Source organism: Rhinopithecus bieti, unplaced genomic scaffold, assembly GCF_001698545.2.
Source record: "Rhinopithecus bieti isolate Rb0 unplaced genomic scaffold, ASM169854v2 scaffold_19663, whole genome shotgun sequence".
NCBI lineage: Eukaryota > Metazoa > Chordata > Mammalia > Primates > Cercopithecidae > Rhinopithecus > Rhinopithecus bieti.
Window position 1 is genome coordinate 279,004 of NW_016809524.1, and position 15,489 is coordinate 294,492.

Below are 15,489 nucleotides of genomic sequence, written 5' to 3' on the forward strand. Positions count from 1 at the left end.
TTGAGACAGAGTCTGGCTCTGTTGCCCAGGCTGGAGCGCAATGGCCGGATCTCAGCTCACTGCAAACTCCACCTCCCAGGTTCACGCCATTCTCCTGCCTCAGCCTCCCGAGAAGCTGGGATTACAGGCGCCCGCCACCTCGCCCAGCTAGTTTTTTGTATTTTTTAGTAGAGACGGGGTTTCACCGTGTTAGCTAGGATGGTCTCGATCTCCTGACCTCGTGATCCCCCCGTCTCGGCCTCCCAAAGTGGTGGGATTACAGGCTTGAGCCACCGCGCCCGGCCAGCCAGATAATTTTTTTAAAAAAATTAGGTGGGTGTGGGATGCATGATCTGGTCCCAGCTACTCTGGAGGCTGAAGAGGGAGGACCACTTGAGCTCATGAGTTTGAGACCAGCCTGGGCAGCATAGGAAGACCCTGTCTCTACAAATGTATATATATATATTTTTTTAATTAGTCAGGTGTGGTGGTGCATGCCTCTAGTCCCTACTCAGCGGGCTGAGGTAGGAGGATCTCTTGAGCCTGGAGTTTGAGACTGGGAGTTTGAGACTGCAGTGAGCCATGACCACACCACTGACCTCCAGCCTGGGCAACAGAGCAAGATCCTGTCTTACGAACTGGGGGGAAAAAAAAACACAATCACCATAGTCCTCAGGATCAGGTCCCTGTTCACCACTCTCCAGCCATGTGATTACTTAGAAGTTTAAGTGCGATGGGCGAAGTCCCTGGAGTCACATCACATGAACTCCTCCACAATCAGTCTGTACGGCCTTATTTTGCCTCATTTATAGCTGTGCTTACAGCATCACTTAGAGGTGAGTTCTCTTTGACAGATGAGGAAACTGAGGCATGAGAGGCAAAGTGACCTAATAAATGGTGGGGCCGGGATGCAGACCCAGGCTAAGCCCCTCTGTGGAAGAGCTGAGTTAGGAAGTACAGGATGGGCTCCTAAAAACAAAACATTACAAATAGTGACCTTATGATCCACCAATTCCATTTCTGGGTATGTACTCCAAAGAACTGAAAGAGTGACTCAAACAGGTACTTGTACACCCATGTTCATAGCAGCATTATTCATAACAGCCAAAAGGCAAAAGCCACTCAAGGGTTCATTGACAGATGAGTGGATCAGTTCTGCTATATGCATTCAATGGAGTATTACTCGCCCTGAAAAAGGAATGAAATTCTGACATAGGCCACAGCATGGACAAACCTGGAGGACACTGCACCAGGTGAAAGGAGCCAGACAGAAAAGGACGAATAATGTACGATGTCACTTACATGAGGTTCCTAGAGGATTCAAATTCAAAGAATTAGAAAGTGGAACGGGGCTTTCCGGGAGCTGAAGGAGGGGAGAGTGGGAAGTTATTGTTGAATGGAAAGGAAGTTTCAGTTTTGCAAGATGAAGAGTTCTGGAGATGGATGGTGATAAATAGTTGCACAACAGTGTAAGTATGTTTATTATACTAAACTGTAGACTTTAAAATGCTTAAAATAGGCCAGGTGTGGTGGCTCATGCCTGTAATCCCAACACTTTGGGAGTCCAAGGCGGGCTGATCACCTGAGGTCAGGAGTTTGAGACCAACCTGGCCAACATGGCAAAACCCCATCTCTACTAAAAATACAAAAAAAATTAGCTGGGCGTGGTGGTGGGCACCTGTAGTCTCAGCTCCTCAGAGGCTGAGGCAGGAGAATCGCTTGAACCCGGGAGGCGGGGGTTGCAGTGAGCCAAGATCGTGCCACGGCACTCCAGCTTGGGCGACAGAGTGAGACTCCATCTCAAACAAAAGAAGGCTAAAATGGCAAATTATATGTTATACATACAAAGCATCCCTAATTCAAAAATCCAAAATCTGAAGTACTCCGAAATCCAAAACGTTTTGGATACATAACGCTACAAGCGGAAAATTCTATACATAGATACTTAAGGCAAACTTAGATTAATGCACACAATTATTTAAAATACTGTATAAAATTACCTTCAGGCTATGTGTATAACATGTATATGAAACAGAACTCAATTTTGTGTTTAGGCTTGGGTCCCTTCCCCAAAATATCTCATTACATATACACAAATACTTCAAAATCTGAAAAAGTTCAAAATTGGAAACACTTCTGGTTCCAGGCATTTCACATAAGGGATACTCAGCATGTACTATCTTGGGCTACAACTTTTTTTTTTTTTTTTTGAGACGGAGTCTCGCTCTGTCGCCCAGGCTGGAGTGCATGGCTGGACTCAGCCACTGCAAGCTCTGCCTCCCGGGTTCACACGTTCTCCTGCCTCAGCCTCAGCCCAAGCACTGGGACACAGGGGGGGGCGCCCGCCACCTTGCTGGCTAGTTTTTTTTTTGTATTTTTAGTAGAGACGGGGTTTCACGTTGTGTTAAGCCAGGATGGTCTCGATCTCCTGACCTTGTGATCCGCCCATCTCAGCCTCCCAAAGTGCTGGGATTACAGGCTTCAGCCACTGCGCCCGGCCGCTTTTTTTTTTTTTTTTTTTTTTTTTTTAAAGGAGAAGTGCAGGATGTTCAGAGGGGCTGTGACAGGGAACTCAAAGAAGGGATGGGGGCCAGGCACAGTAGTTCACACCTATAACAACAGCACTTTAGGAGGCCTAGGAAGGGAGGATTGCTTGAGCCCAGGAGTTTGAGACCAGTCTGGACAGTATAGCAAGGCACTGTCTCTACAAAACATTTAAAAATTAGCCCACATGGTGGTGGTCACCTGTAGTCCCAGCTACTTGGGAGGCTGAGGTAGGAGGATCCCTTGAGCCTGGAAATTGGAGGTGACAGTGACCTATGATGATGCCACTGCACTCCAGCCTGGGTTATAAAGCAAGACTCCATCTCTGAAAAAAAAAAAAAAAAAAAAAAAAGTAATTAAAATGTTTTTTTTTGTTTTTTTTTTTTTTGTTGTTGTTGTTTTTGAGACGGAGTCTTGCTCTGTCGCCCAGGCTGGAGTGCAGTGGCCAGATCTCAGCTCACTGCAAGGTCTGCCTCCCGGGTTCACGCCATTCTCCTGTAAAAATGTGTTTTAAATGAAGGGATGGGGAAGAGAGGGAGGGCTCCCCAAGGAAGGGTCATTTCTGCTGAGACCTGATGGGTACTGGCCTGGCCACCTTCACCTTTGGACCTGTGTTCTTTCAGCTCCCCTCTGTGGACCCTATGACCCCCAGTTCACGTCCTCTCCGCCCCTCTCTTCTCATTGAGCTGGGCAGGAGAGGACCTGGTGGCCCTGCACGAGCAGCAGCTGCAGTGTGCAAAGCAGTTCTGGGCCACTGACTGATTCCTCCCAGTGGGGCTTGGTGCTGCTGGGCAAGGGTCTGCAGACCACTGAAAAGCCTCGAGGAAAAGAGGGGACGCCTAGCCCCCAGCCAGTTTGCTGGATGAGAGGAGACAGCCATGGGCAACCTCTCAGGTCTGAGTCTTCAACTTTGCCATCCCCGGCCCCCACCACCAGGACCCTGTATGTGGATGAAGCTGTCTGGCTAAATGTGTCAGTCAGAAATCATTCATTGAGGCCTCTCCCCCAAACTTAGCTCTGTGCCAAGTCCAGGGGCAAGGCTGGCATCCAGAAAAGATAAGAGCATGACCTTGGCTCGTAGGGGACAAACTGACGGCTATCAAGAAAACCAGCCTGGGCCAGCCACCGTGGCTCACACCTGTAATCCCAGCACTGTGGGAGGCTGAGACAGTTAGATCACCTAAGGTCAGGAGTTCAAGACCAGCCCAGCCAACATGGTGAAACTCTGTCTGTATCAAAAATACAAAAACTTTAGCCAGGCATGGTGGCAGGCACCTGTAATCCCAGCTACTCAGTAGGCTGAGGCAGGAGAATTGCTTGAACCAGGGAGGCAGAGGTTGTAGTGAGCCAAGATTGTACTGTTGCAGTCCAGCCTAGGTGACAAGAGTGAAACTCTGTCTAAAAATAAATAAATAAATAAAAGAGAAAAGAAAAATCAATCTGATTCGCAAGGGAGTACAGTTCTCTAGGTGGCAATGCTAACTCCTGGATCGGGTTAGAATTCCAGACAATTAAGAAATTTCCAGAAATATCCAGAAATTTCATCTCCCTCATTTGGTAAAATACAGATTTTGGAGTCTGGCAGACCCAAGTGGTGGTCTCCATTCTCATGCTAACTCCTAACGTGGCACCTGCCTCCTGAGACCTTGGGACAGTTAAGTAATGAGATCACATTTGGATAGTGCTTAGGCCATAATGAGTGTTTATTTTTGATTTATTTACTTTTAGAGACAGGGTCTCACTCTGTCACCCAGGCCAGAGTGCAGTGACACCTTCGTAGCTCACTGCAGCCTCGAACTCCTGGGCTCAAGCAGTCCTCCTGCCTCAGCCTCCAGGGTAGCTGGGATTACAGACACAAGCCACCCTGCCCAGCATAATGAGTATTTCACATGCATCTGATAGCGTTACTAGTCTATGAGAGTCTACAGGACCAAGGAAAGAAATTGACTTGCTCAGGCCCCCATGACTGGTTCATAGCAGAAGCAGGAATTTGAACCTACCTCATTGCTCTTTATCCAGTACTCTTGTCACCACACCCCACCACCTTTTCTAAGCCCATTGAGAGCAGGGGATTCTTTCTGGGCACCAGACAGCTCTCAAGTTTAATCACCAGAAAACCTCTTTTGAAATTTCCCACTAGGAAAAAGGCATCTCCCACCCAGATCTCACAAAGAACCTTGAGCGTGCAGGCTTTCTCCCCCAGTAAGACTAATCCCACTCCCCTGCAATGCACCTGCTGCTGCTGTGAAACGTTTCTCCATCTTTGATCATGAATCACCCTGGAACCCAGCAGGTCAGAGATAGACTGCTCTTCCCACTTTATAAACGAAGAACTGACAATCAGAGAGGGCCGGTGTCTTTCCTAAGTCTACACGGTGCAAGGTTACATTCTAGACCCCATCTCTGAATCCCAGTCACACCTTCCCAGGCAGCATAGAAGCTGGGCTCCAGCTGGGAGCTTCCTAACCCAAGCCCCATTTGTATATAACCTTGTTTCCATGTCTCTAAGTTCCCAAGACCCAACTAACCCTCTTAGTTGGAAGCAAGTCAGAAAGTGCCCCTTGCAGCAGCCGGAAGTAGCCCTTTCAGAGTATAAATAGAATCGAGGGCTTTGTTGGTAGAATAACTATTCCAGTCAAGCAGCTCCTTCACATTTGTTATTAATTGTGGTCTGGGCAGACGCTGCAGAGGGAAATTCCGGTTGTAGATGTTTATTTGCAAGCAGCAGGCTCTAGAGTACACACAGCCCTGGGAGCCAGTGCAGCCTTGAGGTAGAGCTCTGGAGCTGGGCCTGTTGGTTAAATCCTGGTCATCGTGGATGAGCAGCCACAAAGAAATGATGGCTATGACAGTATAATTTATTGAGCATTTACTAGATGGCAGGCACTGTGCTCTCTCCTGGATGTGAATGTCCATGTGAGGTGTTCTGTGATTATACATACCCATTTTACAGATGAGAATACTAAGGTTTGGAGAGATTACATAGCAAGTCCGAGGTCATTCACATCTGCCTGACCACAGGTCATGTTCTAAACCCCTGCACCTTGCTTTCTGCTCCCAAATCATCACAGGGTACCGCTAACGTGATCTTTGCCAACACCACAACATTGGAACAGCATTTTGACCCTTGCAAAGCACCTTCATCTCTGCTATGTCTTTAGAGCCCAAGGATTATGTAGTCCTTGTTTGACCCACAACGCTGCTAAGAAGTAGGGAGTTTGAGTAACAGAACTAACACAGCACAGCTATCTACTGGGGGAGCTCTCCAGGACCCCCCCATCCTCACCCTTCACACCTGTACTGCAAAAATATACTTGCTATTCTCTCCCGATAAACCTGGCTTGTTAACATTCATCTGAAGTCAGCTTCTCCTGCTGCCTCTAATCACTCTGATTTTTCCACTTATTTTCTGTTTTGTGCCATGGGAATCTGATTACATTGTTAAATTTTTTTTTGAGCTGGACACTATTTGGGTTTTGGTCTTTCAAAGAGTTCCACGTTCATAAAGACCCACATAGCTCTGACCACGTGTCATTGTTATCTGTCCTGCAGCTGAAAGCTGACACATTTCCTCTAGGGATGGATTTTCTTCTTTTTGAAATGAGGACAGTTTCTTTGAGCATGGTGACAGGGCCCTGGGATCACAGACTCACTCCATTCTCAGCTCAGCTACTTTATAACTGGGACCTCTCCAAGCCTCAGCTTCCTCGTGCCTACAGTAGAAAGAGAATAACTCTGTTTTCATAGCAGTTTCGATAGAAGTGAATAAAATCATGCACAGAAATTGCTTAACACATAGTAGGCACTCAGTAAATGGTTGATCTTTCTCCTGACTCGCTCTCTTCCCCGTCTGCCCCCCATCCCCATCTCCATTTCTCCTTCTCTGCATGTCTCCTTTCTTTAGATATTTTTGTTCCTTCCCACCCACCCCTTCCCCAGAATAGCTGTACTCAGAAGAGCTCTGGATTTTTTGTTCCCCGTTCTCTTTGCAGCTCCCCAGACTAACTGTCTGACCCAAAGATGACTTTATATTTGAGCCAATGGAGCTCTCTTGCTGGAGTGATTTGTCTTTGATTTCACAGGACTCCTCCCTTTCTCCAAAAGAAAAGCATCCATGTCTGTGTCTGTCTGTCTGTAAATCAGTTCTGCCTTTTAGAATCCTAAAGAGAAGTTGCAAAAGTCCTCAGCATCAACATCCAAGCCCTTTTTAAGGACCAGCATAAAGTCCTTACACCTATCCTCTATATCCCAAATCTCCACTTCTGCAGAGAGCAAGTGGAAGTATTAGGGCTGGCTTTGGACTCCGCAACACTCAGCTTCCCCCTCACCTCTGTCCTCACTCACTGTGTGACCTGGGAAACATACTGACCTCTCTGAGCCTCAGAGGATGATAGTGCATTCTTCACAGGGTCAAATAACAGTGAATGCATAGGAGGCACTTAAGAAACACCAGCTTCTCTGGATCAGAGCAGCCACTCTTCTTCAGAACACATTCATTAATTTGCTCATTCAAAAACTATGGCAAAAGATGTTCATGGCTACAGGGAAAAGCAAGGGTTAATCTCAAAGGCCCCATACACCTTAAGTGGATGGATGGTGTTTGGGATGATAAGCTCTTGGAGGCTTTGCTGGTTGCATAGTTGGAGGGTTTGCTGTATGCTTGGATAGATGAATGGTTAGATATGGATGAGTGGACAGATGAGTAGCTAGATTATGATGGATGAATAAATGGATGGATGGATGGATGGATGGATGAATGGGTGGAGCAAAGGATGAATGGTTAGATTTGGATGGATGAATAAATGCATAAATGAATGGGTGGATGGGTGGAGGGATGGATGGACAGATAAGTGGTTGAATTTGGATGGATGAATAAATGGATGAATGGATGAGTGGATGGATTTGGATGGATGAAAAAATGGATGAATGAATAGGTGGATGGGTGGAGGGATGGATGAATGGGTGGATAGATGGACAGATAAGTGGTTGGATTTGGATGGATGAATAAATGGATGAATGGGTGGAATGGTGGATGGATGGATGAGTGGTTAGATTTGGATGGATGAATAAATGGATGAATGGGTGGATGGGTGGACGGATGGATGAATGGGTGGATAGATGGATGGACAGATAAGTGGTTGGATTTGGATGAATGGGTGGAATGGTGGGTGAATGGATGAGTGGTTGGATTTCAATCGATGAATAAATGGATGAATGAATGGGTGGATGGGTGGAGGGATGGATAAAGGAATGAATGGGTGGAGGGATAGATGGATGGATGAAAAGATACGGCCTTATTAATCACCTAGAATCAGCATCTCATCTAATACAGAAATACTGGAATACCTGTTAGTCCTTAAGTGCATGCCTACCTGCCTGCAATAACTAACTTACGAAGTATTTGGTTAGCAACAAGCAACTAAAAGCAATTGTTAGAAACTTTTCCTTCCAAACTCTAGGTATGATCATATGGTGTATATTAGTGGTTCAGGGCATGATCTTTGGAATCAGACTTGTGTTTGAATCTCAGCTTAACTAATTAAAGCAGTGTGACCTTGAGCCAATCCCTTGGCCTCTTCTAAGCTGTGGTTTCCTCATTTGGAAAGCAGGGATAATAGCATTACTTTGTAAGATCATTACAAGGATTAAATTATCTAATGAATGTCAAGGGCTGGTCAATGCTCAATAAAAGGTATTGTTATTTTACTGATCCCAAATGTGCTTTCCTGTAACTTTTGTTTCACCCAGAACCAGATGTGTGTCAGATACTGTTCAAGTGTTGCAGATTCTGTGGTAAACAAGGCCAAAATAGCCCCTCATCTCTTGGAGCTAATGTTCTAGTGGTATGTTCAGATAATAAGCAAGTAAACAGATAAACAACTGCAGACAGTGTTACATGCTATGCAGAAAGTTGAAATCGGGTGAGGTGAAAGAATAAAAGAGGTGGTGGTGAGTCCCTTTTTTGGACTGTGAACTAATGACAAGAAGATGCAGTCATGCAGAGATCTGGGGAGAGGGTGTTCCAGGTCACAGGAAGCCAGGGAGAAGGTCCTAAGGCAGAAATGAGCTTGTTCGAGGAAGAGAAAGAAGGCCAGGGGACAAGATGGAATGTGAGACCCACCAATCAAGGTCAGAGAGATCTGAGTAGTTAGATCACACCAGCCATAGAGGCTGTGTAGTGTGATTTGGACATTATCTACGTCAATCTCGTCCTGTCTCCTGGAACTACGTAGAAAGAGCCTCGTTCATTCAGCAACCATTCAGCCTTCTGATGACAGCTTAGACTCCCGATATCCTAATCCCCCAGCCCCACGTCTCCATCTCAGTTCTCTGGGTTTAGATGCTGGGACACTTGCAGCTACTACCCTGACAATGTCCTGGGTCCCATAAACCCAGAACTCATAAGAAATTGGGTTGGACCCAAGCGAAATCAGGCTGAGGAAAGCTAGGAGATTTCTAGTTGAGATTGTAATAAACTCAACTAGGAAGCTCTTTTTATCTGAAGCAAGGGAAAGAAAGAGAGGAGTCTTTAGGGCTGATTTTTGGAATAAAAGATATCTGGACTATTTATCCAAGTGGATGTGGTATAGGATTGGATTTAAAAGAACATGATAGATGACAGTGGGTGATCTGTAGGCTTACTTTTGCAGGGGCTTAAGGCAAGCCACAGGCACCTGGACCCTCATCCCCACTTGGCAACGTACACCACGTTAGTTTTCTTCTCAGGCAACCTGTCTCCATGTGGGAACAGAAAGGCTCATAGAATCTTCTAGCCTCCTGTGTAACAGAGAAAGAACCTCTCACCGGGCACAGTGGCTCACGTCTGTAGTCCCAGCACTTTGGGAGGCCAAGGTGGGCTGATCACCTGAGGTCAGGAGTTCAAGACCAGCCTGGCCAACATGATGAAACCCCATCTCTACTAAAAATACAAAAAATAGCTAGGCATGGTGTTGCGTGCCTGTAATCCCAGCTACTCAGGAGGCTCAGGCAAGAAAATCGCTTGAACCTGAGAGGTGGAGGTTGCAATGAGCCGAGATCGCACCACTGCACTGCAGCCTGGGTAACAGAGCAAGACTCTGTCTCAAAAAAAAACAGACAGCCTCTCTTATGTAGTAGTTCTAACAAACGTCTAGCATTCTGTCTTATTGGTTAATTAACTTGGTTGAGACATATGTTCATCTCTAAATAATACTGTGGCTATGGAGAGTCAGCGTTCCCATTGGCCAGGCCTAAGCTATAGGTCCACCCCGGAAATAGACGGTGGAGTTAGGTCTTCCCCACCCATATGGACTGAGATTAGAGGAGAGGATGATGATGCTGCAAAAGGTATTGGATGATGAAGCTTCAGTTATGCAAGATGAGTAAATTTAAAGATCCTGCTGTGCAACATTGTACTAATAGGCAGCAGTACGGTAGTGTACATTTAAACATTTGTTAAGAGGGTAGATTTCATGCTATGTGTTCTTACCACCATTAAAACAAACAATATATTGGATGCTGTTAGAAGAAGGGAGAATGAATTCTGGACAGGCAAAAACAATACATGTATCTTACATTCACTAACTCGAAATTAATTGCTTCTTCCTCTGTGATTCAGAGATACATCTCTTAGAGCTCTCACCTCCTCCTGCCTTGTTCAGTAGCTTAATATGTGTCCATGTGTCGCTTCCAGCCTTTTTAAGCTCCTCAGGATGGAGCTTTAAAAAGCTATGTCATAACAACCCCAGGATCCCCTAACCCCTTTTGTGCCTGACAGTGTGAGAATCTAAGACGTGCCTAGTGGCATTGAATTATGTTTTAGGGCTCAATTTGATGACCGTGCCCCTAAAATAGGCCCCAAAAGAAGCACCAGAGAAACTTCCTGCCCCTGCAAAGGATAACAGAGCCTCACTTTCTCCTCTCTGGTCTCTTGGATTTTACCTAGGTAAAGCCAACAAGAACGTGCAGTGGGATGAGGACTCTGTAGAGTACATGCCGGCCAACCCAGTCAGAATCGCCTTTGTCCTGGTGGTCCACGGCCGCGCCTCTCGGCAGTTGCAGCGCATGTTCAAGGCCATCTACCACAAAGACCACTTCTACTATATCCACGTGGACAAGGTGAGAGGCCCCTGTGATCGCCCCTTACTGGGCTTCCTTCAGGGTCTGTCAGTCTCTCTCTGATACCCTCCTTCCGCATCGCTAGTCCAGGCTGCCTGCTTTCAGAAAAGGCTTGGGAGCTGACCAGCTGCCTCTCCACAGAGCATGTGGCCCTAGAGTGCTGTCTCTATGTGTGTGTTGGTTTCAAAGTTCCCAGCTGTGACTTACAGTTTTGTGCATAAATGCTGTTTTGGGGGTTGGTTTGTTTGTTTGTTTTGAGACAGAATCTCGCTCTGTCGCCAGGCTGGAGTGCAGTGGCGTGATCTCCACTCACTGCAACCTCTGCCTCCCAGGTTCAAGCGATTCTCCTGCCTCAGCCTCCCAAGTAGCTGGGATTACAGATGCACGCCACCATGCCCAGCTAATTTTGTATTTTTAGTAGAGATAGGGCTTCACCATGTTGGCCAGGATGGTCTCGATCTCTTGACCTCGTGATCTGCCCGCCTTGGCCTCCCGAAGTGGTGGGATTACAGGTGTGAGCCACCGTGCCCGGCCCACAAATGCTGTTTCTTACCTCTCCCTTCTGCCCATTGCCCTCTGCCTGCCTCTCACGTACTTTGTGGGAATAGCTTACCTGTATTAGCCCATTTTCATGCTGCTAATAAAGACATACCCAAGACTGAGTAATTTATAAAGAAAGATGTTTAATGGACTCACAGTTCTAAGTGGCTGGGGAAGCCTCACAATCATGGCGAAAGGCATGTCTTATATGGCAGCAGCAAGAGAGAAAAATGAGAGCCAAGCAAAAGGCGTTTCCCCTTATCAAACCATCAGATCTCGTGAGACTTACTCACTACCACGAGAACAGTATGGGGGAAACCACCCCCGTGATTCAATTATCTTCCACCCAATCCCTCCCATAACACATGGGAATTATGGGAGCTACAATTCAAGATGAGACTTGGGTGGGGACACAGCCAAAGCATATCGCTATCCCAGGAGTGGGTACACTTTTTCTATAGAAGGCAAGATAGTACATATTTTAGGTATTGCAGGGCACATACTGTCTGTCACAGCTACTCAGCACTGCCCTTGTGCTAAAGCGGCCAAGGAGAACATGTCAACAAATGAGCATGGCTATGTACCAATAAAACTTTATTAACAAAAACCTGCATCAACTCTGCTGATCCTGAGCTACCTTGTCCCTGAGGTTTCTATTGGTGACACAATTATACCTTTAGTCAAGAAGGCAAAGGGAGATGTCTTGTCCAAAAGGTTGGCTTCTAGCAGACCTGTGAGAGGATAATGGAGGAGCAATGAGTAGGAGGGGGGACAGGAAACAGAAATTCTGCCTCTGAAATATACATGGGTTTAGATAGAGCCATATTTCTCAGCTTATCTTCCTCAGACCCCGTGCAGCTGTCATGTATAAGAATGCAAAGTTGGCCGGGTGCAGTGGCTCATGCCTGTAATCCCAGCACTTTGGGAGACCGAGGTGGGCGGATCATCCAAGGTCAGGAGTTCCAGACCAGACTTTCCAACATGGTGAAGCCCCATCTCTACTAAAAATACAAAACTTAGCTGGGTGTGGTGGTGCAGACTTGTAATCCCAGCTACTCGGGAAGCTGAGGCAGAAGAATTGCTTGAACTTAGGAGGTGTAGGTTGCAGTGAGTTGAGATGGCACCACTTCGCTCCAGCCCGGGTGATGGAGCGAGACTCTGTCTAAATAAATAAATAAATAAATAAAGCAAGACTCTGTCTCAAAAAATAAATAAATAAAATAAAATTTAAAAAAATGTGAAGTCCCGGGCACCACTAGCCCAAGCCTAGTGAACCATTAGCTCAGAAGTGGGGCCAGGGAATCTGCATTTCAAATAGCTAATTTGAAATGTAAAAAATAATACGAGTTTGAATTGCAGTACAGAAAGACACCCCAGTTCAGGATCATTTACTTGGCAAAGGCCGCTCTCCTCAGAAGTACCCAACCAGGAGGGAAGAGACAGAGAGGGGACGGGGTGAGGGGCATGCCTGGGTGTTTTCTAGGCCACTGAATGTCATCACCCTTTCTCTTCTGGGAAAAGCGCTCTAATTACCTGCATCGGCAAGTGCTCCAGGTCTCCAGGCAGTACAGCAACGTCCGCGTCACCCCCTGGAGAATGGCCACCATCTGGGGGGGAGCCAGCCTCCTGTCCACCTACCTGCAAAGCATGCGGGACCTCCTGGAGATGACCGACTGGCCCTGGGACTTCTTCATCAACCTCAGTGCGGCCGACTACCCCATCAGGTAAGGAGGCCAAGGGCCCCAAACCAGCCTTGTCTGACGTCCTGCTCTGGCTGGTCTTGGCTGGGAACCCATGAGGCAGAAGGAGACCGACGCATAGTCTCCACAGGATCTCTCAGGGTAGGGTTCTGATTGGACCTGAGAAAATCATTGATTCATTCACTCACTCATTCACGCATTCAACATATACAGACTGTGCACATGGTTTTCCCAGCTCTGTTCGCTGATACACCAGTGCACTAAACAGACTGAAACTCCAACCCGCATGGAGCTGTGTATTAGGGTTCTCTAGAGGGACAGAACTAACAGGATAGATGTATATATAAAGGGGAGTTGATTAAGGAGTATTGACTCATATGATCACAAGGTGAGGTGTCACAATAGGCCATCTGCAAGCTGAAGAGCGAGGAAGCCAGTCCGAGTCTCAAAACCTCAAAAGTAGGGAAGCTGACAGTGCAGCCTTCAGTCTGTAGTCGAAGGCCCAAGGATCCCAAAGCTGGAGAACTTGGAGTCCGATGTTCAAAGGCAGGAAGCCTCCAGCACGGGAGAAAGACTTAGGCCGGGAGATTCAGCCAGTCTGTTCCTTCCACGTTCTGCCTGCTTTTATTCTGGCCACGCTGGCAGCTGATTAGATGGTGCCCACCCAGATTGAGGGTGGGTCTGCCTTTCTCAGTCCACTGACTCAAATGTTAATCTCCTTTGGCAACACCCTCACAGACGTGGCCAGAAACAATACTTTGCATCCTTCAGTCCATCAAGTTGACACTCAATAGTAACCATCACAAGCTTCCATTCAAGTAGGGAGACACACAACAAAATGAGTTAAATGATGTCTTAGAAAAATAAAGCAAAGGGCGAAAGTAGGGGAGAGTTGTAATTTTACCAATGGTGGCCTGGAAGGTTTTCACGGATAAGAACAGAAGAAGATGAAAAAGAGAGTCACACCTACAGAGAAAGTGGTCCAGGCGGGAGGAAAGGCAGGGACTGAGCCCAGAGATGGATCCATGCCTGGCTTGTGCGAGGAACAGCAGGGCTCAGTGGAGCTGTAACAGAGTAAGTAAGGGGTAGCGTAACAAAAGATATAAAGTCAGAGAGTAATTGGAGGCCAGATGGTGGTGATCCTAGAATTTGGCTCTTAGTCGAAGCAAGATGGAAGCCACTGGCATGATACTTTGAATGATATTGTGAACGATGTATGTAGGTATGTGTGTGTATATATATATATGAGACAGAGTCTCACTCTGTCACCCAGGCTGGAGTGCAGTGGTGTGATCTCAGCTCACTGCAGCCTCCACCCACCAGGTTCAAGTGATTCTCCTACCTCAGCCTCCCAAGTAGCTGGGGCTACAGGCACCCACCAACACACCTGGCTAATTTTTGTATTTTTAATAGAGATGGTGTTTCACTATGTTGGCCAGGCTGGTGTCAAACTCCTGGCCTCAGGTGATCTGCCTGTCTTGGCCTCCCAAAGTGCTGGGATTATAGGCGTGAGCCATTGTGCCAGGCTGATATTTTCTCTCAGGAGGGCAGCTTTTTCCTTTGACTGTGTTTTCCATCTGGATTCGCTGACAAGTGTGAAAAGGAAAGTGTATGGGAGTGAAGAGGGGAATCTTCCTCCCTCTAATGGCACAAGGCCGTAGGGTACAGCATTCCCAGGAGATCTAGATGAAGGAGTCCTAAAAAAAAATAAAACTTTTATTAAGGCAACTTTCAAACACGCACAAGAGTACCAAGAATAGTGTAATGAACTCCCACATAGATGTCACCCAGGTTAATTCATAGCCATTTTTCTTGTGTCTGGACTTTCATCCTCTTCCCCCAACAGTGGATTATTTTGAAAGAAATATAAGATATCATATAATTGTATCTCTAAATATTTCAGTATATATCTAGAAAAGATAACATCTGTTTTTTAAGACAGCACCACAATGATGCTTATGCTTAAAATATTAGCAGGCAGGTTTTAATGGCATCAAATATCTAGGTCACATATTCTCAAGAGTTTGAATTTTGAATCAGAACCCAAAAAAGGTACAAGCATGGAAGGAAGGTCTCTCTTTAAAGCTATAAGCAGCTTCTTTCTTCTTCACAGCATGGTCGTTGAGGGTCTTCTTCAGTCTTGGGCTTGGGGGCATCCCCCCATCTGCTGGGAGACCCTAGACTGTAAAAGGTGCTGGGGAGGCACACTCTCTGGTCAGTTTGAACGGGGTACACCTGACACCCTTGAACCTGAGAAAAATGACGGGCACTAGAAAGATAACTGTTTTCCTTTGTCCATAGGACAGAGGGATAAATGGTAATGGTTACAGAACGCTGGTGGAGTTGTACTTACCACAATTTTGTTCATTTGTTCAACAAACATTTACTGAGCAACTGCCGTGCTACGTGCTAAGTAGTACATTTTGTGAACAAAAGCAATGCAGCTTCCTGTACTTCTCCCCTGCTCATGGAATGTGTATCCTAGCTGAGAAGATGGGGTTAGATGATCATGCCAAAGACACATCAAGCAAGATGTGAACAAGCCATAAAGAAAGGAAGATGTGGGCTGGGTGCGGTGGGTCATGCCTGTAATCCCAGCACTTTGGGAGGCCAAGGCGGGTGGATCAGA

The 15,489-nt window shown here is 46.5% G+C and overlaps 1 protein-coding gene across 1 annotated transcript in view; it reads left to right on the forward strand.

The window, feature by feature from the left end:
• The window catches only part of XYLT1 (xylosyltransferase 1), a 369,249-nt gene that overhangs the window by 261,470 nt on the left and 92,290 nt on the right, over positions 1–15,489 (forward strand). Inside the window, exons 4-5 of the mRNA XM_017889619.1 lie at positions 10,448–10,620; positions 12,682–12,884. Coding sequence (XP_017745108.1) covers positions 10,448–10,620; positions 12,682–12,884 — 376 coding nt within the window. The remainder of the gene's footprint in view (positions 1–10,447; positions 10,621–12,681; positions 12,885–15,489) is intronic.